This window comes from Callorhinus ursinus, unplaced genomic scaffold (assembly GCF_003265705.2).
Source record: "Callorhinus ursinus isolate GAN/ISIS: 27379988/994484 unplaced genomic scaffold, GSC_fseal_2.0 scaffold51, whole genome shotgun sequence".
NCBI lineage: Eukaryota > Metazoa > Chordata > Mammalia > Carnivora > Otariidae > Callorhinus > Callorhinus ursinus.
The window spans coordinates 4,066,989-4,093,622 of record NW_027397113.1 but is presented as its reverse complement, the minus strand read 5'-3'; the positions used below and the strand labels follow the sequence as shown (position 1 = coordinate 4,093,622).

General features: G+C 51.1%; 1 protein-coding gene and 1 long non-coding RNA gene across 2 annotated transcripts; one reads left to right on the top strand and one right to left on the bottom strand.

Moving 5' to 3' along the window:
* The first annotated feature begins 1,874 nt into the window (after positions 1–1,874).
* Positions 1,875–26,408, top strand: LOC141370945 (uncharacterized). Its single transcript, XR_012375453.1, has 3 exons — positions 1,875–2,204; positions 4,801–4,966; positions 26,191–26,408. It is a non-coding gene; the product is annotated as an uncharacterized lncRNA (long non-coding RNA).
* Positions 20,150–21,930, bottom strand: POLD4 (DNA polymerase delta 4, accessory subunit). Its single transcript, XM_025878754.2, has 4 exons — positions 21,628–21,930; positions 21,284–21,373; positions 21,007–21,118; positions 20,150–20,648 (listed from the first exon to the last, which is right to left on the bottom strand). The coding sequence occupies exons 1-4, from the start codon at positions 21,722–21,724 to the stop codon at positions 20,624–20,626; spliced, it is 324 nt and encodes a 107-aa protein (XP_025734539.1). The 5' UTR covers positions 21,725–21,930; the 3' UTR covers positions 20,150–20,623.
* Positions 26,409–26,634: the final 226 nt, after the last annotated feature.

Sequence of the window (26,634 nt, the reverse complement as noted above, 5' to 3'; positions counted from 1 at the left end):
TATCTGACTCTTGATCTCAGGGTGGTGAGTCCAAGCCCCACACTGGGTGTAGAGATTACTTGGAAAAAACGCAGACTAATGATTAAGAAACACACACACACACACACACACACACACACACACACACACACACACACACAGTTCATGCAAATTGCTAAAGGGGGGGGGATGTATGTGTCCCTTTGATCTTATTTTCCAATCCTTCATAGGCAACCACCGTTACAGCTTCTTCCAAGTCCCTCCAAAGACATTCCATGCTTATGTCATCAAATATATTTATTCTTTTATTTATTTATTTTTAAAGATTTTATTTATTTGAGAGAGAGAATGAGAGAGAGAGAGCACATGAGAGGGGATAGGGTCAGAGGGAGAAGCAGACTCCCTGCCGAGCAGGGAGCCCGATGCGGGACTCGATTCCGGGACTCCAGGATCATGACCTGAGCCGAAGGCAGTCGCTTAACCAACTGAGCCACCCAGGCGCCCATATTTATTCTTTTAAAAGCATAAATTATACTCTATTAACATTCTGCACTTTGAAAAATTTTTTCATAGCACAGAGAGTTATCAATTCAGGAAGCTCTGCCTAATTTCTAAAATAATCATACATATTCTTTTCCTTTAAGATTTTATTTATTTGAGCGGGGGGAGAGCACAGAGGGAGAGGGAGAGGGAAAAGCAGACTCCCCGCTGAGCAGAGAGCTTGACGTGGGGCTCTAGCCCAGGACCCTGAGACCATGACCCGAGCCGAAGGCAGACACTAACCGGCTGAGCACCCAGGCGCCCCAATACATGTTCTATTCTATGGACTCCACTATTTTATTTAAGTAGTCATCTACTGATGAACAATTTAGGTTGTTTATGAATTTTTTTTTCATTCCAAGTAATGCTGAAGTACTCATAGATACTTTCTTGTGCACACATGGCCACGAAACCTGCAGAACTGCTGAAGCAAAGCCTATTTGCATTTAATTTTGAAAGGCATTGCTTCATTTCCTTCCAAGAAGTTGCACCAATGTACAGCAAACGGGAATGCCTGTTTATGTCCTTCAAGGACTGTCCAGCCTACAGCACTCAATGTCATTTCCATAGAACCTTGTAACACTCCCAGGAGAAAGAGCAGGCATTACCTTTCTGGAAACAGGAAACTGAGGCTCAGAGGAGTCACTCAGTCTCTGATAAGGCCTGAAACAGATCCTGAGTTTCCAGATCTCAGGCCGGAGGCCTAACTCGACGGACAGGGCGGCTCCCAGGCAGGCTCGCCCGGATTCACCAGTTCTGCCCGGCCCGGCAGCAGGGAGGGGCGGGACAACCCCTGCTTACGGAATCCCAAGTCGGCCCCCAGCCGGGGCAGGCAGGAGTCTCCCAGGCGCCGGGCCGCTCGCCCAGCCCAGACGTGAACCCTCGTGCCACGAGGAGCTCACGTCCCTCGGACAGCAGGTGCCTCCTACGTCAGCTCCCACCTTCACCGAGTCCTCCCTCCGCCGGGCCCGGGTGGGCCGGGCTTGGATCCGCCCCGAGCCAGGGCGGCCCCCTCCCCAGGACTAGATTTCAAACGGCTAAACGGTACGCGCCGAAGAGAGCCGTGCCCCCGCCGCTTCACCCTGCACCCCAGACGCCTCAGAGCCGCGGCTGCCAAGAGAAACTACCTTTCAGGCCTCCGCGGCCTCTCCTACGCCGGCAGCGCCCGGCCGTGGGTTTGGGGGTGGCGGGGGGAAAGGATCCAGAAGCTCGGAACCCACCACGACGCTCGGGCGCCCTCCTGCGTCTGTTCTTTTGGCCGCCGGGTAGCGGCCCGGAAACTACATTTCCCACCGGGCCTAGCGCGTCCGCGCAGGCGCGAAGAGCCTCTCTCTCGTTTCCAAGGGAACCTCGCCCCCCAAGGGTCCCAGCTGCGTGACTCTGCGGACCGCGTGGGTGTTGCTCCCGCTCAGGTGCCCTCGAGCTAGGACGGGGTGTGCAGACAGTTGAGGGTCAGAACAGGGGGCTTGAGGGGAGGAAGCCAGGCGACTCTGCCTCCCGGGACCAGCGCTCCCAAATTCTCGGCCTCCGGGCGTCCGCGCGCTCCCGGGGCCTCGGCGTTCTGAGGCGAGGTGGCCCGGGGAGGCCCGGGTTGGCGAGGCCAGGGTCCGCCTCTGGCCCGCGCAGCCCCGCTCGCTTCGCGCCAGCGCCCGGTCCCCGGCCGAGAGCCTGCGCGCCGCCGACAGGTACTCCCGGGGCGCGCGCGCGGAGTGGTTGGCGCCGCAGGTGGACGTGGACAGGAGCGCTAGCGGGGCGGGGCAGCGAGCGCGCCTGGGGCTGGAGCGGGCTCTGCCTGTCACGGATCCGGGACCCGGGGCTCACAGCTCGGGGCTTCAGTCCCCCCTCTGTCAATGCGGCTTGGGCCGGAACTCTGGGGCACCTTGTGATAGCGTTGCAGAGCAGCCTCTGGCTCTGTGCGACTTGGGGAACAAGTTCCTTTATCCCCCTGAGACCATTTCCTCCTCTGTAAAGAGGCTGGAGCAGATGATCTTTATGGTCTCTTTATGAAGATATGGGATCATTACCCCCTCATTGCACACCGCGTGCAAGAAGAAAGGGAACTGGATGGTTTGAGCTACAGTCTCAGCTCAGAATCTGGAGTCAGAGAAACTTGGGTTTGTGACTTTGGGCAAAGTTGTTGCATCTCTTGAGCCTCAGTTTTTTCAGTTGCAAAACTGGGGGTAACGATAGTGCCACCTCAGGTGTTTGAAGATTAAATGAGATAATTCGTGGAAGTTTTTAACCCCAGGCCGGCACCTAGTGAATGTTGTCCCGAGTCCCAGCCATCATTTCCGATACCCTAAAAAACATTCCTTAGCTACTTGAGATCTTTTCCTAAATTTTGGAGTCACTTCCTCTATTGATGGGCAAATGCATTCTCTTAGGCAGGATGTTTTTATAGGCCGATTCCGATGGGGAAGCCCGAGTCTTCTTCCCCACGTCTGGATGCTCACGCTGTGTATCTCCACCCTTCAGCTGTAGTTTGGGTTATATCATTACCACACAGCGTCTAGGGAGGGTGCAAAGCCCAACACCATGCAGTGCAGAAGATCCTTTCCCTTTCTTAAGATTCATAGAGGATGTGAGCACTGACATGCTATGATGAAGAAACAGCTGAATATTGAATTATATTTATATAACATTTACATAGGACTGGATACACACACAGTTATAAGGAATACATAAGAAAGAATCCTATGCTACTTGCATTGAGTTCAAACTTTGTATTAATTGGGAAAACCCTTACAAGGAATTTTAAATTAGTGAGAAAATGTATTATTTATTAAGTCCGAGAATTCCCAGTGGCTTCACAAACAAGCCTTCACTCATCCAACAGGCATCTTTATGTGTAAGCTGTATTCTGTGAGTTGTTTTTGACCACCTATTATGAACCTGGTACTGTGTGGGGTAGTCTGAAGGATACAAAGATGTATAAAATGATCTTTGCCCTCAAGAAAAGTCTGTAGGGCGTGCCTGGCTGGCTTAGTGGCTAAATGTCTGACTCTTGATCTCAGGGTGGTGCGTTTGAGTCCCTCGTTGGGCTCCACGCTGGGCATGGGGCCTACTTAAAAGAAAAGTCTGTAGAGAGGATCGGTTATGCATACAAAACACATGGTGCAGGAGGGAAGTGATGTGTCATTAGTACATCATGGTGTCTGCTGTGCTCATTGAGAGGCAGGAGACCCCACTGGTAAGTGGCTGTGTCATGAGAGCAGTAAGGAGCAGACAGCATCTCAGCCGGGCCTTGGAGGGTGTGGACAATGTGGGTATGCCAAGAAGTAGGGCAAAGTTATTGTGAGCTGCCATGTCTCTGGCAGCCTTGAGACATGGGGGAGAAATGTCTCGGGCCCTAACTGGATATGAGCCCTTAGAAGGCAGGGACTGGGTTTTGGTCAGTGTCTGACTCTCGGCAGGGCCTGTGGATGGCACATAGGAAGTATTAGTGAAGGAACAAGGGCTATGAGTTTCCTGCAGAGATGAGCCAAGATGTGGTCATTGTGTTATCCTGAGACTTTTATTAAGCTTCCATGCTGTCTTACAGACGCCCTTCTAGGGGAGGAATGTGAATAGGCAGGTGATTATGGGGCAAGGGCTCTATTGTTGGTATGTTTAGTACAGTAACTGGGAGCCAAGTGAATAGGGTCTCGTGAATGGGTAGGAGGGTTTGTGAGCCTCCTTCCCGGAAGTGAGCTAACAACCACAAGGGGAGGACACTGCAGCACGGGATTATGAAGTGGTCCTGAGGCCCCGTGAGGGATATTCCCTTGGGTCTGTCTTGTAGCATTTGTGTCTGTTTTTGGCTCTTCTTTGTCTATGGCCCACTCTTGCTCAGAGAAATTTCTCTCCCATCTCTGGAAACCATGTCCAGCATGCCAAGGCCGATAGTAGCTGCAAAGGCATGAAGTTGGCTTCAGCAGCGCCATCTTCAGGCTGACTTCTGGGCCCCCGTCCTTCTAGTCCTGCCCAGGGCTTGACCCTGTGCCAGGAGCCAGCACTGAAGCTGACCACTCTGAACAGCTGTCCAGTGACCCCGGGGAGCGGAGAACTACCTTAGGACCTGGGATGGAGGAGTCCCTTGTGGAGGGCAAAGCAGAGACTATTGAGAGGAGAATGGCTGGAGGAAAGGGCGAACCCTCCCCCAACCTATTGAGACTCCCCTCTGAGATCCTCTATTGCTCACAAAGGGTGAAGTCATCCTCAGAATGAGGAAGCTGGGGAAAGCTTAAGTGGGTTCAACAAAGAAGGGATGGGGCACCGCTAACTGCCGATTTTTGTCCCTAGATGCGGGATGGTGCAGGACTTCTGGAGGCCACAGATGCTCCTCCTCCTGAAATGGGACCCAAAGTGAGCTGTTACGTCATCTCCCTGGCAGCCTGTGCTCCCGCCATGGAGTCCTGTTGTTCCTCTGTCCTGTGCCTCCAGCTTGCTCCCGCTCCACAGGCCGCAGGTAAGTGCCCGCTGGGTGTGCCAGGACTCCTGCGTCGCTAAGTGCCGCGTAAAGCTTTAATAACTAGAACCTGATGCTCGAGAGGAGGTTACCACAGCCCAGTGCCTGCCATGGAGGCCTGCGTCAGCCTACGTCAGGGCCATGCTGGTCCTTTACAAGTTACGATGGCCAGCAAGTCTTAACACTATGACTTTCCCTTTTCCACCTGAGCGATCTGAGTTTTTAGGTTATAGACCAAAGCGCTAAATGGTGGCATCGAGACCAGTGGTCATTCCACTGCCTTGGCTGTCACTGAAAAGGTGCCATCTGCCTCCAGGTAAGGCTGTGGTCATAGGTTAACCTGAAAGTAGGCCTGTACTCCCCTTCCTTCCCATCGCAGCCAGAGTTTCCTACCTATTTTCCCCAGTTTTCCAGCCTGGCCCAGCTGCTCTCTGTTATCAGACATATTTGGCCAGAGGCTCTCACTGCCATGCCCTCACTAGACACTGACTTGTTCCCATGGCAGCATGTCGCAGCAGAGAGCTGGTGCTCCGCCCCCTAGTCTGCCAGATCTGCCTGCTCCCAGGATCACGGGGACACTATAGGGGATTCTGTGTCTGGGCTGGAAGAGTAAGAATACAAAACTGTTCTCCCATTGGGTGGGGAGGTAAGTCGGCAAAGTTTGCCCAGTGAGATTCCCTGGCCTGGGTAGAAATGCCACACTCCAGCCCATTGATGCGCGCCTGGCAGCCACTCAGTGAGCCTCAGAGGTAAAGGTGGAGAGGGAGGTGTCAGAAAGGGGCGCACAGAACAAGCCCAGATGCAAACAAGGCCCCATATGCTGCCCTAGCTCAAGTCAGACATAATTGTGGGGGTGGGCGACAGGTTGGGTGAAGGAGGATGCTTCTCAAGGCCAGAGAGACAGATGATTGTATGTACCCCACAAAATGTGTGTGGCCTGGGAAGGCTTGGAACTGGGCGAGCGTGCTTGGGGCAGCAGCCGACTATCTATCCCAGCAGCACACACTTCTTGGTTTGGTGGACTGACTCCCAAACGGCCGAAGGCCTCAGGAGACCTTCTCCACAGCTTGTGGCATGAACTGTATCGATAATGTTGTGCACCATCACCACTATCCATTTCCAGAACTTTTTCATCAAACATCCCATCCACCCTGGTAATCTCTAGTTTACTTTCTTTCTTTCTTTCTTTTTTGTTTTAAAGATTTACTTGTTATTTTAGAGAGAGAGAGAGAGAGGGAGGGAGCACGAGTGAGTGGGGGGAGGGGCAGAGGGAGGGGGGGAGAGAGAGAGAGAGAGAGAGAGAGAGAAACAGAGAGAAACAGATTCCCTGCGGACGTGGGGCTTGGAACCAAAGTCAAGAGTCTTGAAGCTCAACCGACTGAGCCACCCAGGCGCCCCTCTATTCTACTTTCTATCTCCATAAATTTGCTTATCCTAGGTGCCTCATGTAAGTGGAGTCATGCAATATTTGTCATTTTGTGTCTGGCTTATATCACTTAGCATAATATCTTCAAGATTCGTCCATGCTTCTAGCATGTGCCAGAATTTCGTTCCTTTTGAAGGCTGAATAACGTTCTACTACATGGATAGACCACATTTTGTTTAGCCATTCATCTGTTGATGGACATGTGGGTTGTTTCCGTCTTTTGGTGACTGCAAATGATGCCATGAACATGGGGGTACAAGTATCCGTTTGGGTCCCTGCTTCAGGTCTTTAGGGCATGTGCCTAGAAGCAGGCCTGGGGGTCATATGGTAAGTCTATGTTTAACTTTCTGAGGAACTGCCAAACTGTTTTCATAGCGACCAAGAAACTTCACAATGATGCAATATTATTATCTAGATTGCCTACCATAATTACATTTCTCCAAATATCCCTAAATTTTCCATTACAACTTTTTAAAAAAAAAAAAGATTCAAGACCCAGTCAGGGATCACAGACTGCTTTTAGTTGTCGTGTTTCTTGATTCTTTTTTTTTTAATATTTTATTTATTTATTTGAGAGAGAGAGAGAGAGAGAGAGAGCACAGGCAGGGGGAGGGGCAGAGCAAGAAGCGGACGACTCCCTGCTGAGTAGGGAACTGGACACAGGGCTTGATGCCGGGACCCCAGGATCATGACCTGAGCTGAAGGCAGACACTTAACTGATTGAGCTGCCCAGGCGCCCCTCTTGATTCTTCTTTAATCTAGTAATTCTTCTGCCTGTTTCTTTTTCATGACACTGGCATTTTTGAAGAGTCCGCACTGGTTGTCTTATAGGATATTCCCCAATTTGGATTTGTTTGACTGTTTCCTCACAATTAGATTCAGGTGAAACCTGTTTGCAAGAATACTTGCAATTGAACAATAATGAGCAATATGTTCTTTCTGCTTCATTACTTCAGCCATTTAATGTTGCTTTATCTCATTATTGCTGACGCTGAATCTGAGTGCTGGTTAAGATGCCGTCAGCTGGATCTTTCCATTGTCCTTCCCCTTCACGGTCATGAACAGCGTGGTAAGTTGAGGCTATGTGAATATTCTGTCCCCAGCCATCTTGTCAGTCATTGGTTTCAGTATCAGGTAATGATCTTGGCCTAAATTATTTATTTCATTTTCTTTCTTTGAATTATATCATACCGTGTACCTCTGTTATGTGACATAATAAGCTATTATTTTTCAGTAAAGGAGAATTTTCTCTTGTCTCCTCTTTTTTTTTCTTTTTTGAGGGGGGGCACGTGTGTGCGTGCCAGGTGAGGGGGGATGGGGCAGAAGGAGAGAGAGAATCTCAGTGAGGCTCCACACCCAGCACGGAGCCCATTGCAGGGCTCGATCTCACAACCCTGAGATCATGACTTGAGCTGAAATCAAGAGTTGGACGCTTAAGCCACTGAGCCACCCAGGCGCCCCAAACTCAGCATTTCTTAAAGGAAGACAGTATTATCCAGACAATGTCCAGCGTATAATAAAAAATTATTAGTTACTCAAAGAAGAAGGGAAACGTGATCCATAATCAAAAAAAAAAAAAAAAAAAAAAACAGGGCGCCTGGGTGGCTCAGTTGGTTGGGCGACTGCCTTCAGCTCCGGTCATGATCCCGGGGTCCTGGGATCGAGTCCCACGTCGGGCTCCCGGCTCGGCGGGGAGCCTGCTTCTCCCTCTGACCTTCTCCCCTCTCGTGCTGTTTCTCTCCCTCTCTCTCTCAAATAAATAAATAAAATCTTAAAAAAAAAATCAGTGGAAATATACCATGAGATGACACTGACATTGAAATTAGTGTATAAAAACTATAAACCAGTTACTATAAATATGACTAGAGACTCAAAGGAAAATATGGTGGTCTTTTTTTTTTTTTTAAGATTTTATTTATCTTAGAGATAGAGAGAGAGCTCATGAGCAGGGGGATGGGGGGAGAAGAGGGAGGGCGGAGGCAGAGGGAGAAGCAGACTCCCTGCTGAGCAGGGAGCCCAACATGGGGCTCAAACTCAGGACCCCGAGATCATGACCTGAGCTGAAGGCAGATGCTTAACTGACTGAGCCCCCAGGACCCCTGGAAAATATGGTGGTCTTAATGGGGAGTCTTAGCAGAGTAATTAAAACTATAAAAAAGAACCAAGGAGACTGAAAAATCCATTGGAGGGGCTTAACAGAAGATTGGAGAAGGCTTGGAAGAAGAAAAGGCCAGAGTTTAAGAACAGGTCCAGAGAAATGGTCTCATCTGAAAATCAGAGACAAAAGTGTTGAATAGAAATTAACAGTACCCAGTGATCTGTGGGAAAATGTCAAGCAGTCTGACGTACGCGTCTGGAGTTCCAGAAGGAGAGGAGAGAGAGAATGGGACAGAAAAAAATATTTGAAGAAATAATGATCAAAAACAGAAATCTGAAATTTGATAAGAAACATTGACTTACAGATTCAAGCAGCTTGGCAAGACACAAACAGGGTAAACACAAAATCGCACCTGGAGTGGGCACATCATAGTCAAACTGCTGAAAACCAGAAGCAAAGAAGACATTTTGAAAGCAGGTAGGTTACATGTCAGGGAATGGTGGTACCGAAGGGCAACAGGACAGAAGACAGTGGGATCGCACCTCTGAAGTGCCGACCGCGAAGAGCTTCGATCTAGAATTCTGTAGCCGATGAAAATACCTTGCACTAGGAGGGAGAAGTAATGACATTTTAAGAAAAACGACAGAGGAGAGAATTTGCCGCTGGCAGGCCTGTGCTATGAGAAATGCTAAAGGGCGCTCTTCGTGCTGAAAGGAAATTTGGCAACTTGGATCCTTAGGAAGGAATGAAGCACCACAGAAATGGTAATATCCAGGTAAATTTAAAAGCATTGCTTTTTTCTTTTCTTAATTTCCATTAAAGACAAATGTCTATTTACAGCAAAAGTAATAAGATACCGTTTTTGATATATGTAGGAATAAAATGCAACAGCACCAAGAATGGGGGAGCAAATAAAGTTATATTGTTGTAACATCCTTATATTTGCAAAATGTGAGGAAGTTCAATTAGACTGTGATCAATTAGTGATGCATACTGTAATTTTTTTTTTTTAAGGATTTTAGAGCGAGCACACAAACAAGTAGGGAAAGGGGCAGAGAGGGAGGGAGAAAATCTCAAGCAGACTCCCCACTGCGTGGACGCCGGGCTCAGTCCCACGGCCTGAGATCATGACTTGAGCCAAAACCAAGAGTCAAACACTTAACCCACGGAGCCGCCCAGCAGCTCGCATGCTATAATTTCTAAGGCAACCATTAAAAAGTAATGAGAGGTACAGCTACAAAACAAAGAAAGGAAGTAAAATAACATCAATGATATTTAAGATATTGACTATTGAATTATAATATGTAAATATAATGTAATTATATTCAGTTCCTCAGAAGAAGTTAGAAAAAGGAGAACTGAGGAACAAAAGAACATATGAGACAAATTTAAGAAATGTAGCAAGATGATAGACTTTTCTACTGTTGATATATTGATATATTGAAATCCTCACCCCCCAGCACCTCAGAATATGACTGTATGGAGACAGAGCCCTTACATAGGTACTAAGTTAAAGTGAGGTCATTAGGCTGGACCCTAATCCTCTTACAAGAAGAGGAGATTTGGGGGCGCCTGGGTGGCTCAGTCGGTTAAGCGTCTGCCTCCGACTAAGGTCATGATCTCGGGGTCCTGGGATCGAGCCCCGCATCAGGTTCCCGGCTGAGCAGGGAGTCTGCTTCTCCCTCTCCCTCTGCCCCTCCCCCCAAACTCATGCGCTCGCTCTCGCTCTCTCAAATAAGTAAATAAAATCTTAAAAAAAAGAGAGAGAGAAATGGATACAGACATGTGCAGTAGGAAAACAACGTGAAGACACAGGGAGAAGTTGGCTGACTGCAAGCCACGGAGAGAGGCCTGGAATAGATCCCTTTCTCACAGCCCTCAGAAGAAGCAATTCTGTCAACACATTGGTCTCAAACTTCTAGCTTCCAAAAACTGTGAGAAAATAAGTTTCTGTTGTTTAAGCCACCCAGTCTGTGATACTTTGTTATGGTGGCTCTAGCAAACTAACACAGACTTACACCCGACCGGATGAATAATTCCATTAAATGTAAACATTCCAATTAAAACACAGAGCTTGTCAAGACCCCACTATATAATATGTAAAAGAGATACAATTTTTCTACAGACACAGAAAGTGAAAGGATGAAAAAGATACACTGGGCACCTAGAAAGCACAAGAAAGCTGGCACTGCTGCATTAATATCAGACCAAGTAAATGTCCAGACAAGGGGAATTAGCAGAGATGAAGACATGCAACTCTCGGTCTTGGGGTTGTCCCACACAATGGGATACTATCCACACAATGGGATACTATTCGGCCATAAAAAGAATGTAGTTACATGTTAGAACATGAATGAACCTTGAAAACGTTATGCTAAGTCAAAGAAGCCGGATACAAAAGGCTACATGTTGTTTGATTCCATTTGTATGAAGTGTTCAGAATAGGCAGATCCATAGAGACAGAAAGATTAATGATTGGCAGGGGCTATTGGAACCGACTGCTAACAGACTTCTTTCTGGAGTGATGGAAATGTTGTGGAATTAGCGGCAATGGTTGTACAACGTAGCGAGTATACTAAAAACACTGATTTGTACCCTTTTCCTTTATTTTATTTTTTTAAAGATTTTATTTATTTATTTCAGAGAGAGAGAGAATGAGAGAGAGAAAGCACGAGAGGGAAGAGGGTCAGAGGGAGAAGCAGACTCCCTGCTGAGCAGGAAGCCCGATGTGGGACTCGATTCCGGGACTCCAGGATCACGACCTGAGCCGAAGGCAGTCGCTTAACCAACTGAGCCACCCAGGCATCCCTATTGTATTTTTAAAGTAATCTCTACACCCAGCATGGGGCTTGAACTCATGACCCCAAGATCAAGAGTTGCATGCTCTACCGAGTAAGCCAGCCAGGTGCCTCACCACCCTGATTTGTACACTTTTATTTTATTTATTTATTTTTTAAACTTTTTATTTATTTATTCATGAGAGAGAGAGAGAGAGAGAGAGGCAGAGGGAGAAGCAGGCTCCCAGGGAGCAGGGAGCCTGATGCGGGACTCAGTCCCAGGACCCTGGGATCATGACGTGAGCCGAAGGCAAACACTTAACCATCTGAGCCACCCAGGCGCCCGATTTGTACACTTTTAAATGATGAATTTTATGTATTATGTTATATCTCAAAGAGTAAAATAAGACAAGCTAAAAGAAAAAAAAAAAGAACAAGTTAAACCCCAAGAAATGAAATAATGAGAGCAGAAATATGCAAAGAACAAAGAAAGCAAAACCAAAAGTAGGTTCTTTGAGAAAAAGCAATAAAATTGACAAACCCCTAGCAAGACTGATTAAGAAAAAAAAAAGAGGGAAAATGAAAATTACCAAGTTTTGGGAACAAAAGAGTGAAAAGGGGCAAAGGAGAGTAAGGAAACTTTTGGGGAGATTGAATGTTCTAGATTTTAATTGGGTTGATGGTTACATCAGTGCATACATTTACCAAAACTATATGCTTAAAATCTATAAATTCATCTGGAGACGAATTATATTTCAATAAAATGAAAAAATGAAAAAATTCTAGGGTTCCTGGCTGGCTCAGTTTGTAGAGCACGCAACTCTTGATCCTCTGGTTGTGAGTTCGAGCCCCACCTTGGGCATAGAGCTTACTTAACAACAACAACAAAGAATCTACATACTGTTCTCTCCCATTCAAATCTGACATTTGAGGATTTTTTTCCTCACCTTCCTTCTATATTATATCTCCCTTTTTCCACAGTGCAATCTCTGACTTCCAACGTCTATGTATTTATTCATTTTTTTGTATCCTTCATACAAAAACAGCAAAACAGTTTTAGAATTCCTACACCAATACCGTTATCAAAAACAAACCTATTAAGTAAAGTTCAAGATTTTTTTTTTTGGTAGTCTTTAGGAAGCCCATGAACTATATTGGAAATTTATTTGTATTCTTACATTATTTTTTCTATATGATTATATTATCAATTTGATATCCAATTAGGTTCAGTTATTACTATTTATAGTCAATTTTGAGATTTGAAAAAAATCTCCTGATATATTTTTGGATTTGTAAAATATTCATAGGGGTGCCTGGGTGGCTCAGTTGGTTGGGTGACTGCCTTCGGCTCAGGTCATGATCCTGGAGTCCCGGGATCGAGTCCCACATCAGGCTTCCTGCTCACAGCGGGAAGTCTGCTTCTCCCTCTGACCCTCTTCCCTCTCGTGCTTTCTATCTCTCATTCTCTCTCTCTCTCTCAAATAAATAAATAAAATCTTTAAAAAAAATAAAATAAAATAAAATATTCATATGATTCAGGAGCTGAGATTATATAAAAAAATACTTAGACAAATCTCACTCCCATTCTCTCTTCCACCCCATTCTTACCCACCCCCAAAAGGATCCATTTTACTCATTTCTAGTTTACTCTTCCTATGTTTCTTCTTTCAGATTTCTATCTTATTTTCCCTTTTTTCTTACACAAAGGTAGCACACTACATATTTAGCAATTTATCCTGGAAATCACTTTGTATCAGCTAATAGAAATCTCTCTCTCTCTCTCTCTTTTTTATAGCTACACAGGATTGCACTGGTGGCTTTATTTAATTAGCTTCCATGGATGGGAACTTAGGTGGTTTCCAGTATTCTATTACAATTAATGCCCACAGTGATTAAGCTTATGCCTATGTTGCTGTATATCTGTGGAAGTGAATCTTCAGGATCAATTCCTAGAAATAGCACTGCCAGATCAGAGGGTAAATGTTCTTTCGTTTTATTAGCACTACCAAGGACAGGTAGAAGAGCCTTCTCTCCCAGTGGAATGTAGTAAAAAGAGTGCAGCCTTAGGAGTCCACGAAGCCATTGCAATACGTGGCACAAAGCCCCTTTTACCTTAGTAGAACTGTCTCTAGTACTGTTAATATGAACATGGTAAGACTGTTTTTCTTACTAATTGATTAAATAGGTAATACAGTCACGTAGTTCAAAATTCAAAAGCTCTGTTAATAAAAAATTTCCCTTCATTCCCTATTTCCAACCCACCAAGTTACCTCCCTCTCAAAGGCAACCGATGGTATCAATTTCTTGAGTGTCCTTTCAGAGATATTTATGCTTGATATAGGTGAATGCACACATTTTTTACCCAAATAGTAGCCTATTACATACACTGTTCAATAAATCTTTTTTCCCCCCACCTCAACTTTTTCACATATATTTTAGAGCTCATTCTATTCTATACCAGTCTATACAGAGCTTGCCTGAACTTTTTCACAGTGTGGTATCCATTGTGGACTAGAACTTACTTTACTGGTGCCTTATTGATAGACATTTAGGCTGTTTTTAGTCTTTGCTATTACAAATGGTAAGATAATAAATAACCTTCTATATGTTATTTTACACATACAAGTATATCTGGAGGAGAAATTTCTAGATACGGACTGAAAGGGATGTGTGCATTTGTCATTTGGACAAATAGTGCCGAATCGGCACCCTCGGAGTCGTCCCGGTCTACACCCAGCACTGCAGGACTCACTGTGTGGGGGCGTCCCGGGCAGCCATCCTCCTGAGAGCCTGGGGGGCGGTGGGCTGCAGGGTCCTGTGTGCTCTGGATGTGATGATCCTCTCTACTCTGCCCCTGAGAGCGCCTCGGAGGAGCTGGGTGCGGGCCCGTAGGCTTCCAAACAGGATGTGAAAAGGAGCCCGCTTCTGAAGTTGACCGCTTTGATGCGTCCCTTGCTGAGAAGGCTCTAGGATAAGATGGCTCCTGCCTTCAAGGCCACACAACCCCCAGAAGTGACTTAGATAGAGAGCACATTTCACTCAGCTGCTGCCTACACGATTCTCACAGGCTGGACAGGACCAACAGACCAAACAGGAGGTGTGAAGGAAGTGGGAAGGTTCTGTCAGCTTTGAGTGCCTGATGAAACACTCGAGCAGAGGAGAGGCGATGAAATGTAGCCATGCGACACGCTCTCATAAAATAGATACATAACCATGGAGAGCAGAGGAGAAATCCTTAAGTCTTCTTAGGGAAGGCTGCGCAGAGAGAAACAGCATGTAGTCAAGGGGAGGACACGCTGGACTGCGAGCCATGCAAACTCTGGTTGAGGGGAAGGAGGCATCTGCCCCAAGGGAGGTTTCTGGGAAATGCCTTTTCCTTCAAGAGACGAAGGGCTCAAGATGCCTTTTCCTCAAGAGAGGAAGACAAAGTAGGGCTCAGGAAAGATGAGGGACCTTGTCCACTTTGTGTCCACTCTACTCGTTCTAAAATCCTTAGCCACAGGGCCGTCTTCAGGGAGTCCGAGTTCCCACAGTGTCATGTCCACACCTGTCTTGTGGCAGGTTTTGAAATTCGCTTGCAGGTCCTTCTCTCTTTCCCACGCCCCTGCCCAGGAGGCTCTCGGAGCTTCCGCACTGGGGTTCTGACCATCTGCACCTGCCACAACTGGCACGAAGTTGTTGGTTTCCAGTTTAGGGCTCAGGTGAATGGACTGGAGACCCAGCAGCCGTGTTGAGGATCGCCTAAGTCCTAGAGGTCGTGTAAACCCAAACCCACCTCAAGCCGCCACTGCTGTGGCCTCGGTCTACTTCTAGACCAGTTCGGAAACGTGCGCCTTTCCCTTGTTTCCTTGAGTTTCTTGGCAAATTAGCTCCTGAAGCCTTTGTGTTACTAGCGCATTTGTCTGAGTTTGAGGGTGGGTAAATGCTGCCACACCTAAGTCAACAGATAAGGCATCGCGTGACCTTCACTGGAGGGTGTGGCCCTGGTAGTCACTGTGTGTGGGGCGGGGGGAGTGCCAGGGAGAACTGCAACACGCAGACAGCGGGATGCAGGAAAGGTGGGGACACTCGGGGCGGGCCATCTTCCTCCTTTCCACCTCGCCCTCGTGAGATCTTCTGGCTGCGTGCCACCAGCCACGCTCGAAGTTCTCGGAACCGCCTGGATGCCAGCTCGGCCTTGGCTCTCCTGCCACTCGGCCCCTCTCCCTTCTCCTTGGCTGGTCTTCCACCTTCTAGAGAGGATTTCCCGAGTGCCATCTTTGGTCCTGTCTTCACGCCTTCTCCCTGTCCCTCTTCACCCCCTGAGAAACCACCCATGCCCAGGGGTTTGATCGTCGGTTCTACGCAGGCAATGCCCCTGTGCCCTGGATGCCACCTCTCCCTGGCCTCGCTGCTGGACTTGCCCTCCAGGCTGCCACTGCTTCCTGGATGTTGCCTTTTGGGGGTCCTGTCATCGTCTTAAACTGCACATGCGTGAGATCGAGCTTGCCTTCCCTCCCAGTTTCCATTTTTCTGCCCATGGCATCAGCCTTCTCTCACCCACCCAAGCTTACTCCTGAGTCATCTTTGACGCCTCCCTCCCCACTCGCCCCTTCCCAAACACAAGCCTTGCCACCTGCCTTTGCAACATCTCTTGGAACTCTCTGTCCTTTGCATTCTGTCTTCTAATCCAGGGTCTCCGCACCCATGTCCTGAATATTTTTTTTTAAGATTTTATTTATTCGTTTGCGAGAGAGACAGAGCAAGAGGGACAAGCAGACTCCCGCCAACACGGGGCTCAATCCCGGGGCCTGGAGATCATGACCTGAACCAAAGTCAGACGCTTAACTGACTGAGCCACCCAGGCGCCCATGTCCTGAATATTTTTTTTTTTAAGATTTTATTTATTCATTTGTGAGAGAGAGAACAAGCAGGGGGAGAGGCAGAGGGAGAGGGAGAAGCAGACTCCCTGCTGAGCAGGGAGCCCGATGCGGGACTCGAGCCCAGGACCCTGGGATCATGACCCGAGCCGAAGGCAGACGCTTAACCATCTGAGCCACCCAGGCGCCCCTAAGTTTATCCATTTTTAATGTAATGGCAACTACTTGAGCATATCATGGAATAGAATACAAAACTGGCTGGAGATTTTGCAGATAAAAGATACAAGTAGTAAGAATATTCAGAGTGGAGGTGTCTTGGGCCCACCTCCTGCTGCACTGGGGGGGTCTGCATTCATTCTGCAGCAAGAAGGGTCTGAGGAGCAGGGGTGTGGTGAGTAGAAGGGGTGAGGCACTGAAGTCAGACAGAGGGAACCACTGCAGTAGGAGGGGGCTGTCCTGGGCTCAGGGTCCCCACAGTGAGGGTCTCTTTAACACACATGCTCTCTTCTTCCTGAGGACTCAGTGTCGATACCACTCCTAGTTGCCCTGACGACGTGGCCTCTGTATCACATTGCTTTTTTTTTTTTTTTAACTTTCCACACGGGTAGATCTTAATCTGTTCAGCAGCACCCTGAGCTGGAGCGCAGGTACGGTGGGGTACAGGTGCGGGGTGATGCAGTGAGGAAGGCAGCCCTGCGTGTGAGTCCGGCCCTGGTGTTTCCTGATTGAGCAAGTCTCAGCCTCAGTTGCCTTATCTGTGAGCCGTGGCTAATACTTACCTAATGACAGTGTTCTGAGTCACTCTAGTCAACCACATAAGGAATGTGCAGCATTCAGCCCAGCAGATGGCACGGAGGGCACTTAGTAAACGTCAGACTCCTCCCAGCTGCATGAGGCTCTCAGCAAACATCAGATTCTCGAATGTTCCCACCGGTACCATACCTTCCCACCTGCATCTACTCCCACATCCTTGGCCTCCCTTCCTGTCGAGCTGGATGCTCCTGCCTGAGGCCACCCTCTCCCTGGGTCCTGGCCCTTGTCACTTTCACAAAGGCCTCACTCATAAGACCGCCACCTCTGTCCCCTCTTGGCTCACTTTCATACTATATGATCATGCCCTAGTGTCACTCTGTCTAAAACAAAAGACAAAGGGCGCCTGGGTGGCTCAGTCGGTGAAGCGTCTGCCTTTGGCTCAGGTCATGATCTTGGAGTCCTGGGATCAAGCCCCGAGTCCAGCTCCCTGCTCAGTGGGGAGTCTGCTTCTTGCTCTGCCGCTCACCCCACTTGTGCTCTCTCTCTCTCAAGTAAATAAATAAAATCTTTTTTAAAAAGTACATTTAAAACAAAAGACAAAACGACACATCAGAACCCCTCCCTTGAGGGGCGCCTTGGTGGCTCAGTTAAGGGACCAACTCTTTTTTTTTTTCTTTTCAGAAAATTTTTTCTTAAAGATTTTATTTATTTATTTGAGAGAGAGAGAATGAGAGAGAGAGAAAGCACGTGAGATGGGGGGAGGGTCAGAGGGAGAAGCAGACCCCTGCCCGAGCAGGGAGCCCGATGCAGGACTCGATCCAGGGACTCCAGGATCATGACCTGAGCCGAAGGCAGTCGCTCAACCAACTGAGCCACCCAGGCGCCCCATAAGGGACCAACTCTTGATTTCACTTCCGATCTTGATCTTCATGATCTCATGAGTCTTGAGATCAAGCCCCGCATCAGGGTTCTGAGCTCAGCGAGGAGTCTACTTGAAGACTCTCACCCTTTGCCCCTCCCCCACTGGCGCTCATGCTCTGTCTCTCAAATAAATAAATAAATCCTAAAAAACAAAAAACAAACAAAAAAACGCAAACCCTCCTTTGATCCCGTGTCCCTCTGGTCACCACTCCATTCCTCTGCTCCCTTTACAGTAAAAGTCCCTGAAAGAGTTGGCATGCTCCTGCTCTCCGCTTCCACTGCCATTCGCTCTGAGCCTACTCCAGGCACATTCTTACCCTGGCACTCGTGGAAACTTCTCGTCCCCAGTGACCTCTGCATTGCCAAGTCCAGCATGCTGCCCTCGGGCTTCGCTTTACGAGCCTCTCCAAAGCATCTGAGACCCTGAAATGCCTTCTGTCTGGTACTCCCAGGCCCATGCCTCCAGATTTTCCTCCAGCCTGCCACCCCCAGTCTCCTCCTCCCTTGCCTCTAAGCATAGAAGGTGCAGGTCCGTCCTTGGACCACTTCTGTCTCCATCTGTACTCGCACAGGTAACCTCATCCACATTCAGGGCTTTAAATGCCATCTAAAAAACGCCCACATTTTACAGCTCAAATTCAGAGTTCCCCAGAACTCCAGACTTGCGTATCCACCACCTACTCCCCAGCCCTGCTTGGGTGTCAAGCACAAACTCCTGATTCCCCGGCCCTCCCCACCCCTCTCAAGTCTTTCCCGTCTTAGTCGTGGGAACTCTGGCTTTCCAGCTATTCGGGCCAAAGCCTTTGGTGTTCTTCTTGGCTCCTCTCTCTCTCCGACCCACAGCCAGCTGATCTCCCCACCCTGGTCCAAATCACCATCACCTCTCTCAAGGCTGACCCCAGAAAGCCTCCTGAGCACAGTGTTGCTGCCTCTTCTTCCCCCAACTCCACAATCTGTTCTCCACCAATAGCCAGAGTGATGTTTTCAACACATAAGCTTGATTATGTCATTTATTGGCTTAAAACCCACCAGTGTCTTCCTGTCTCGCTCAGATTAAAATCCACATTCCTTATCTCAGCCTGAAAGGCCCCATGGGAGCGACCTGCTCCCTCTCTGGCCTCATTTCCCACCATACTCCTCTCGCGCCCTCTGCCCTGGCTGTGCTGCCCTCCATGCTGTTCCTGGGCCAGGGTGCACACACTTCTGTCTTGGGAGGTGTGCTTGCTGTTCCTTCTGTCCAGAGCACCCCCGTAGGTGCAAGGCCCGTGCCTGTACTTCGTTCAGGTCTCCGCTGAAGTGCCACCCTGTCAGAGAGCTTCCCTGGTCAACCTAAGCACCCCTGGCATTCTTTGACCTCTAACCCTAACTTTGCCTACCACAGACCACCGCGTGGCATTATGTTTACCTGTATGTCTTCTTTGATCTCCTCACCACTAACAACACCCAGCTAACAACACTCTAGAGCCCGGCGTACAGCAGGTGCTCAGCAGATGAGCAGGTGCCTGGGTGTAGACAGGAAGAGCCTAGCGCACATGGCCTCTTATCACCACATACCTGCTGGTGCTGCTGAGCAGCCCCACACAGCTCTTCCGGGCTTCAGGCCCCCTCGCTATAAAATCTATCTTGACAGCCCTTTAGCAATTTTAGAGATGATTCATTTAAAGTGCCTGAGGCACGGGCAGTGCCCAGGACAGTGGGGCTGAAGAGGCTACTTGGCTGCTCTGTAGGCCTGTCCCCAAGGAGTTGGTAATGCTGTCTCTGTCTGCCCAGGATGGAGGGCTGGTACAGCCAGTGAAGGTAAACAGAGTGCGAGGAACACTGACCCCATTCTCCATGTCATACCACCCCAGGGTCCCCTAAGCATTGTTTCTGCTCCACGCAGTTCCCCACCAAAGCCCATCAGACGATGGCCATCCCTGAGCAGGACCTGCAGGTTGAAAGCCTCCTCAACCCTGCTTTGGATCCAGGTGGCCTCCATGTGGGAAGCAGAGGTGCTTGCCAGGAATGTGTAGGTCTGGACTTTATGGGCCGTGGGCCCTAGGGATCCTCCTCCAACAGACCCATTTTTGTGAGGTGGGCCACACTGGGCAGGCTAGGTGGCAGGCCAGGTAAGTTTTCTCTGGCTCATCTCTGAAGGTGGCTAAGGAGTAGTTTCCCTGTACACCACCAGGGGGCGCCAGAGACTGATCAGCTCTAATGAGGACTTGTCCCACGGTCTGTTAAAGTGTCTAGTCCCAGGTCTAGGGTTGGGCAGCAGAGGGAAGGCATAGTGCTGGTTCTCTCCCACCTATCAACTTGCTGGTTGCTGCCAGCCCACGCAGGGCCATATTAAGGGACTGGAGGTCAGGCTTCCAGACTCAGTGTTCTTTATTGATAAGCATTAGTGAACCTCTTGCCAGTTTTGCCTTCAGATTCCCAGCCTTAAGTGGGGAGTGCATCTTTGCCTCGTAGATATCTGCCTGAGTCTGACTATGTCAAGGCTGTGCCTATTTGCCACACTATTCCCAGGACCACAGTATTTGTGGTCAGGGAGGCGTGTAGCAGGCATCTGAAAGGTCATGGGCAGGTCCTTGTCCTCAGAGACCATTCTCCACGTAGGAAGTGCAGGCTTCAGCTGTGTTGGCTCTCAGAGGGGCTCCAGAAGCCTGCTGGTTAGATGGAGGGCTGAGCCTCGGAGACCTCCAGATTCAGCCTCTTTTCTCTCTCTATGAGGCTCTTTTCCTGCCAAAAGTTCTTCACAGCAGAACTGAGCCAAGGGGGCAGCAACCGGCTCTCACTTGGGTCTTGAGGTTCTGGGGTAGCGGGCAGGTCTTAGGTGGTGCCTCAAAGGGGATAGAGATGCCAGAGGCTGTGCAAGGGGAGGGGGCAGGGAGGGAGAAACCAGAATCACTTAAGTCCTTGATCTGATTTCACCAGCCCCAATTCTTGGCCATGGCCTATAGTCCTTGGCCAGCCCCTCTGAACTAAATAGATAGTCCCCTGGGCCCTGGGTGCACCCTTCCCCCACCATTAGCTCAGCAGTAAGAATTATTAAAGCCATCTTCTGCCTTCCTGAGCCAGGCACCTTAGAGAACCTTCTTGCCTGTTCAGCAAGGCCCCAAACCTGCATCCATGTCTTCCTCAGGTCAGGGCAGCCCCCACCCCGGGGGGCCAGAAGGCTGGTGGTGCCTGGCTCCCCTGAGAGCCCTCCCTGGCCTGTCTCTGACCTGCACTGGAAGCGGGGATCTCCAGGGTGTGTCTGTAGCACCTGACGCACTTCTGGGGGAGGCTCCAAGCCCATCTGTTCCGCCCGATACCAGCGCTGCAGCCGTGTGATCCCTGCCAGGGTGGGAAGGAGACGCGGGCACCTCATGGAGGGTGCGGGCTAGAGAATGCGTGTGGAGGGGTGTGTCAGGACCTCCACACCCCCTAGTCTCAGGAGACAGTGCCCAAGAGGGTCAGGCAGGGCCTTGGGTTGCTTCAGGGGCCTGAGAGGGTTCTCACCTGTGCAGGGCCCATACTGCCAGGCGAGATCAAACTGCCTCAGCAGCTCCAGCTCTGCTTCATCCACGCTCAGGGGCTGGGGCTCTTCCCCTGCAATGACATGCTGCTCCTCAGGCCTGCCCAGGCCTGTGCCCTGCAAGGCCAGTCCCCTGCCCCTCGCCTCACAGCTGCCCCACTGCTCCCCGGCCCTTGCCACCCCTTTGCCTCTGCCGGCCACTGCCAGGCCTGGAGTAGGAAGTAGAGGACATACTTCACTTCCCCTTCCATTGCCCACGTCCGCCCACGTCCTCTCATGCCCCTCAGCGGTGTCCACTACCCCCGCCCCCCCCCCCCACGTAAGAGACCTAGCTCTGGTGCCAGCTCCCCCTTGCTGTGCCCAGCGGGGCCCTCCCTCCTCTTCACTGCAGGGTAGGAGTCAGTGATGAGCCGCTTCCGGCCCATGGCGGCCACCCAGGCAGGCAGAGAAGGAGGCGACTGCGGGGAAAGAGACAGGCCAGCGGGCACGAGAGAGACAGCTGCTGAGGGAGAGAGAGAGAAGAGGGCCGGGGCCAGAGAGCGAGCCTGGGGCCAGCGACGGGCAGACAGGGTGACCCAGACAAGCAGAGAGGAAGTCCACTGGTTCCAGGGAATGACGCCTGTCCCCCACCCCCACAAGCGCACAAACATCAAAGGCCTAGACCAATGGCTGGCCGCCTCTGCAGGGCGGGGCCCGGCTCCAGCCAATGGCAGGTGGCGACGGCAGGGGGGGCGGGGCAGCTGCTGCAGCTGTGTTCTGGGGGAGAAGGGGTGAGGCTGGGGTGGGGGACCTGTCAAGATGCCCCAGACTGCACCACCTCCTCCTGCCCCCCTCCTCCCCATTGGTCTGCAGTGGGTCTCAGGGGACTTATAGAGCGTTATCCTCAGGCTCTCACTTCCCGTTTTCCCTTCCTAGGCAAATGTTCTTTTCAGCCTCAGTAATCCCCGTGGCCGGTTAGTAACTCCCCAGAGTCCAGCTGGAGCCTCCACTCCCACCCCTTGTCCCGCAGAGCCTTGTGGGGGCAGGTCTGGAGGTCCGAAGAGCGTTTGGGCTAATCCAGCCCCCTTCCCTGCTCCCACCCCACCCCCACCGGCCCCAGGAGACCTGGCTGGAGAAGCCCATGGGTTCCAAAGCTCCTTTCTCACAGTCTGTGCCCAAAGACCCTGCCCGCTCTTCGTCCAGGCAAGCGTTGGCCTTGTCGACTCTCCGGGGTTCCCGTGGCCTGCCCATGCCTAGTCAGGGAGATTCCACAGTGAGCAGGAGACCCCAGTGTTTGTATCCCCAGGTCTTTAGCAGTAAAATCTGCTAAGTACTGCTAATACTGTCTCACTAATGTGACAGTATGAGTAGAAAATACCAATAATAAACTAAACTCTTACATGGCACTTACCGGTGTGCCAAGTCTTGTTCTCAGCACTTTCCTACAAATTCACTCAACTAAACTAGATGTAAAATGCTTCTTCTTCTTCTTTTTTTTAAGTAATCTCTACCCCCAACGTGGGGCTTGAGCTCACGACCCCGAGATCAAGAGTCGCACGCCCCATGGACTGAGCCAGTCAGGCGCCGCATAAAATAGTTTTTCAAAGTAGGAAGTGCTGATCGTCACAGGCATTGTGGGGCCCCAGTTAAACCACAGTCCCTCTGTGCCCTCCCCACCCAGGAGCTCAGAGGCTAATGGGGTAGGCAGATAGGATACACGAGTCGTCAGTGCACGGATAAAATTCCTAACAAACAGGAAAGGGGAGAAGGGTGGGTCAGAGAGAGGTTGGACCACAGGGTTGGCTCAGCACTGGAAGACCTCCTGGAGGAGGCGGGCTGCTGTAAACAGCGTCCCTCAATTCTCCACCCATGACCTTTGTCCCTTGGGCTCCTGTCATCGCTGAGTCACCCCTTCACCCGCCTCCCCCTCACCAACTTCCTGGCAGCAGGCAAAAGTGCTGGTCAGTGGGAGTCTGGGAATCAGCACAGGGGCCAGCCCAGCTCTAAGTGCCCTTTAGAGATCCCCTCCAGCTCTTCCAGGAGAGCAAGGGCCTGCCCAGATGCTTCTGCCTCCCCTTTCCCACTGCTCCAGGACCTCAGTGCTCTGTGTTAGGAGTAAGGTGGGCATAAGAGAGGAAATGCTCTGGACAGGAGACCACCAAAGGGGAGGAACGGGAGCAGCCATGTCTTCAGGGACCTCCTCCTGCCTGGCTCTCCCCATGCACTTCCTTGAGGAGGGCTGAGTGGGAGTCAGAGCTCATGAATGCACTGCACAGAGCTGGAGGGCCCTTCCCTGCTTTATTTTCTGGGCTGGGCCTGGCCTAATCCCCCATCTGCCTCGTGGACTAAGTGGGGCCCATACTGAGGGAGACGGGGGGCCCTGCTGCATCGGGGAGGAAAACAGGGAGGCCCTCTCCACCGTGCCTGGGAAGGGCTGAGGTGTGGGCTCCCGTCAGGCCCTGTGCGCTCTACAGAGGGATGGTGCCCAGGCTCTGTGGGACTGACCACTCTCTCCCCAGAGGGCGTTCCCAGAGGTGTGTGGCACCTCACTCCTGAGCCCACAGAGCCCTGAGGGAGTAGGAAGCCATGGGTGGGGCGGACCCCTCCTCATTCCTGGTCCTTCCCACCCCTGAAAGCTGATAGCCGTGGGGCCCTGCCACCGCCCAGGGAGCGTGAAATGGGGTGTGCCGCTGGGCGGCCACAGTGGCTCCTACCGCCGCCCGAGCTCATTGCCTCTCTCCTCTGGCACCCGGACCTGCTCTGTGGGCACTGTCTGGGCCATCCCTGCCGGCTGCCCCCAGCTCTGCCTGGCCCAGACCCTGCTAGCCTCTCCCACCTAGCCTGGAAGATGTCTCCCTTGGCCTTCAGCTTCCTCCCAGCCCCAAGAAAGAATCAGGGCGGTCAGCTCAAGTGCAAGTGGCCTAGGACCAGTTTTCTGGCCTGGAGTCAAGAGAACTCTCCACAGGCAGCATTGCCCTCCTGTCCTAGTCCGACAGTAGTGGGGCTGAGTTCCCTGACACAAAGGAGTTGGCACCCAGGAGTTTTGGAACCATCCCTGTCTAATTGGCATCCTTCCCCAACTTGGTGTCTGGATCCCTGAGGTGTGCTGGCCACTAGAACCTTGGCCTGCCCATCCTCAGGTCTTTTCCTTCTTCACTCCTCTAACCCTGTCTGCCCCCTATCACCTTTCTTCCTGGAACCCCAGTCCCGACTCAGGCAGCCTCCTGTCCTATCCCCAAAACTGCTGTGGTGGGGCTTATCACAAGTCAGGCGTCAGGCTGGAGGGCCAGGTCAGAGGTCTGAGTTGGGAGCTAAGTTCTCCCTCCTTCAGGGAATTTCCTGAGACCCAGGAGCCTGTTTCTATGTCAGATCTGACCCCCAGAGGCTGGTGATGGGACTAGCAGGAGTGACCTTTGCACTTGGCAGGAGTGACCTCAGCTTGGGAACACTCAAGGGCCTTGCTCTAGGCCAAGGCCAAAGTCTTGGGAGAACCCAAGAGAAAAGAGAGCAAAGAACTGGAACAGGAGCCCAGCACCTTCCTGAGGGCTGAGGCCCACTGCCTACTCCTCCAAAGGGAAGGGGGATTAGGCCTGGCTTAGCTCAGACAATGTGGCAGGGTGGGGGGCCTCAGCACTGCGCAGGCGCCCTGGGAGCCCCTTCCCCCTCCCCCTGCTCACAATGGGGCTTCTGGAGAGAGCCAGCTAGAGCTAGGAAGGTGGGGGCAGGTAGAGCGAAGGAAGCAGCTGCCTGGGGCCCAGCAAGCTGTGAGGCGTAGCCTGCTCTCCTTCCTGCTCTCCTTCCTTCTCCCCAGCACCCCCCTTCCTCAGGCCCTCAGGCCCTGCCACCCACCCTGAGCTGGAGATTCTGGGCAGCCAGACTCATATCCCCAGGCCCCACATATTCACACGCCCTGGGCCCCATTCTCCACCCTGTGGGCCAAAATTCTTTCAGGCAGCCCCTCCTAGTCCATCACGATCCTCCCAGACACCCCACCTCTCCCTGCTCCAGGGTCTCCAGCCTAGTGGGCTTGAGGGGCAGGAGACTGGCAGAAGGCAAAAGTTCTCCTGCGTCTGGGTTTTTCTGCCACTGGCTCTCTCTTCTGCTTTGTCCCAACCACCCCCTCCAAAGCTCCCATCACCTCCCCTTTCACCTTGGCCAGCCCGGCCCTGGAGAAATTCTGGGGAGATTTGAAAAGGGAGCCTTCTGGCCATTTCTCACCTTGGCCACCAGGTGTCAGACTTTGTCTAGCTGGGAGGAAGGTCCTAGTTAGTTTCCACCCCATGGGCCAGGCCTTAGAGATGGGGGCGAGTTGGGGAGGGGCCTGGAGGTGACCTCTGAACTCGGGAGGCCGAAAGACCCTGAAGGTTGGGAGAAAGAAAGGGCTGGAACTCTGGTCCTACAGTTCACAGCTACTCCCTCGTTGTCCCCACCCCCACCTCACTGACAAGGGCTTTGTCTACTGCTGGGAATCGGGGAGCCAGGCTGAGTCAGGGAGCTCAAGAATTACAGGGACAAAGGCAGGGACAGTTGTGGCTCCAGAGAAGAAGGGGGAGCTGAGAGGCAGCCATCCATCAGAGCACTCAGCCAATGGCCTAGATCACTGGCCCTCACCCTGCAGGTTAAGGGGAACAAGGGCCTCCCTTTTGGCCCTTCCCCAGTTGGGGTGGCCGTGGCAAGTGGGTGAATGTGTGCATGTGTCTGTAAGATGAGTGCTTGAATGAGTCTCTGCACACACTGAGAGGACCCCAAGTCCTCGGGTGTTGGGCCAGTCTGTGCAAAAGCGGGAAGCTGGCAAGGTGTCACTACCCTTTAGCCACCCTCCACCTCTCCTGTACCCGCTCCTCCCCCTGCCAGTGACGTTGCCTCTCCCAAGTGACAGCTCTCCATCCTCTGCCCATCCTTTCACACGCAGGTGCGTTTCTGGATACCCAAGACGATGCTGAGATTTCTAATCCACTCCGTGCCATCTGGATGGGGATGACGGGGGAAGAGAGCCTACTCTCACTCCCCCTGCCCCCCGCCCCCCACCCCCCTCTCCCCAGCCTCCCTGGAACAGAAGGACTTCTAGAGATGTCCTCTCCTCCATGGCACTGCTGGGCCCCAGGCATTCCAGGTTTTTTTTTTTTTTTTTTTTTTAAAGATTTTATTTATTTATTTGAGAGAGGGAGAATGAGAGAGAGAGAGCACATGAGAGGGGGGAGGGTCAGAGGGAGGAGCAGACTCCCTGCTGAGCAGGGAGCTCGATGTGGGACTCGATCCCGGGACTCCAGGATCATGACCTGAGCTGAAGGCAGTCGCTTAACCAACTGAGCCACCCAGGCGCCCGCATTCCAGGTTCTTAAGCTGACCTCTGCAT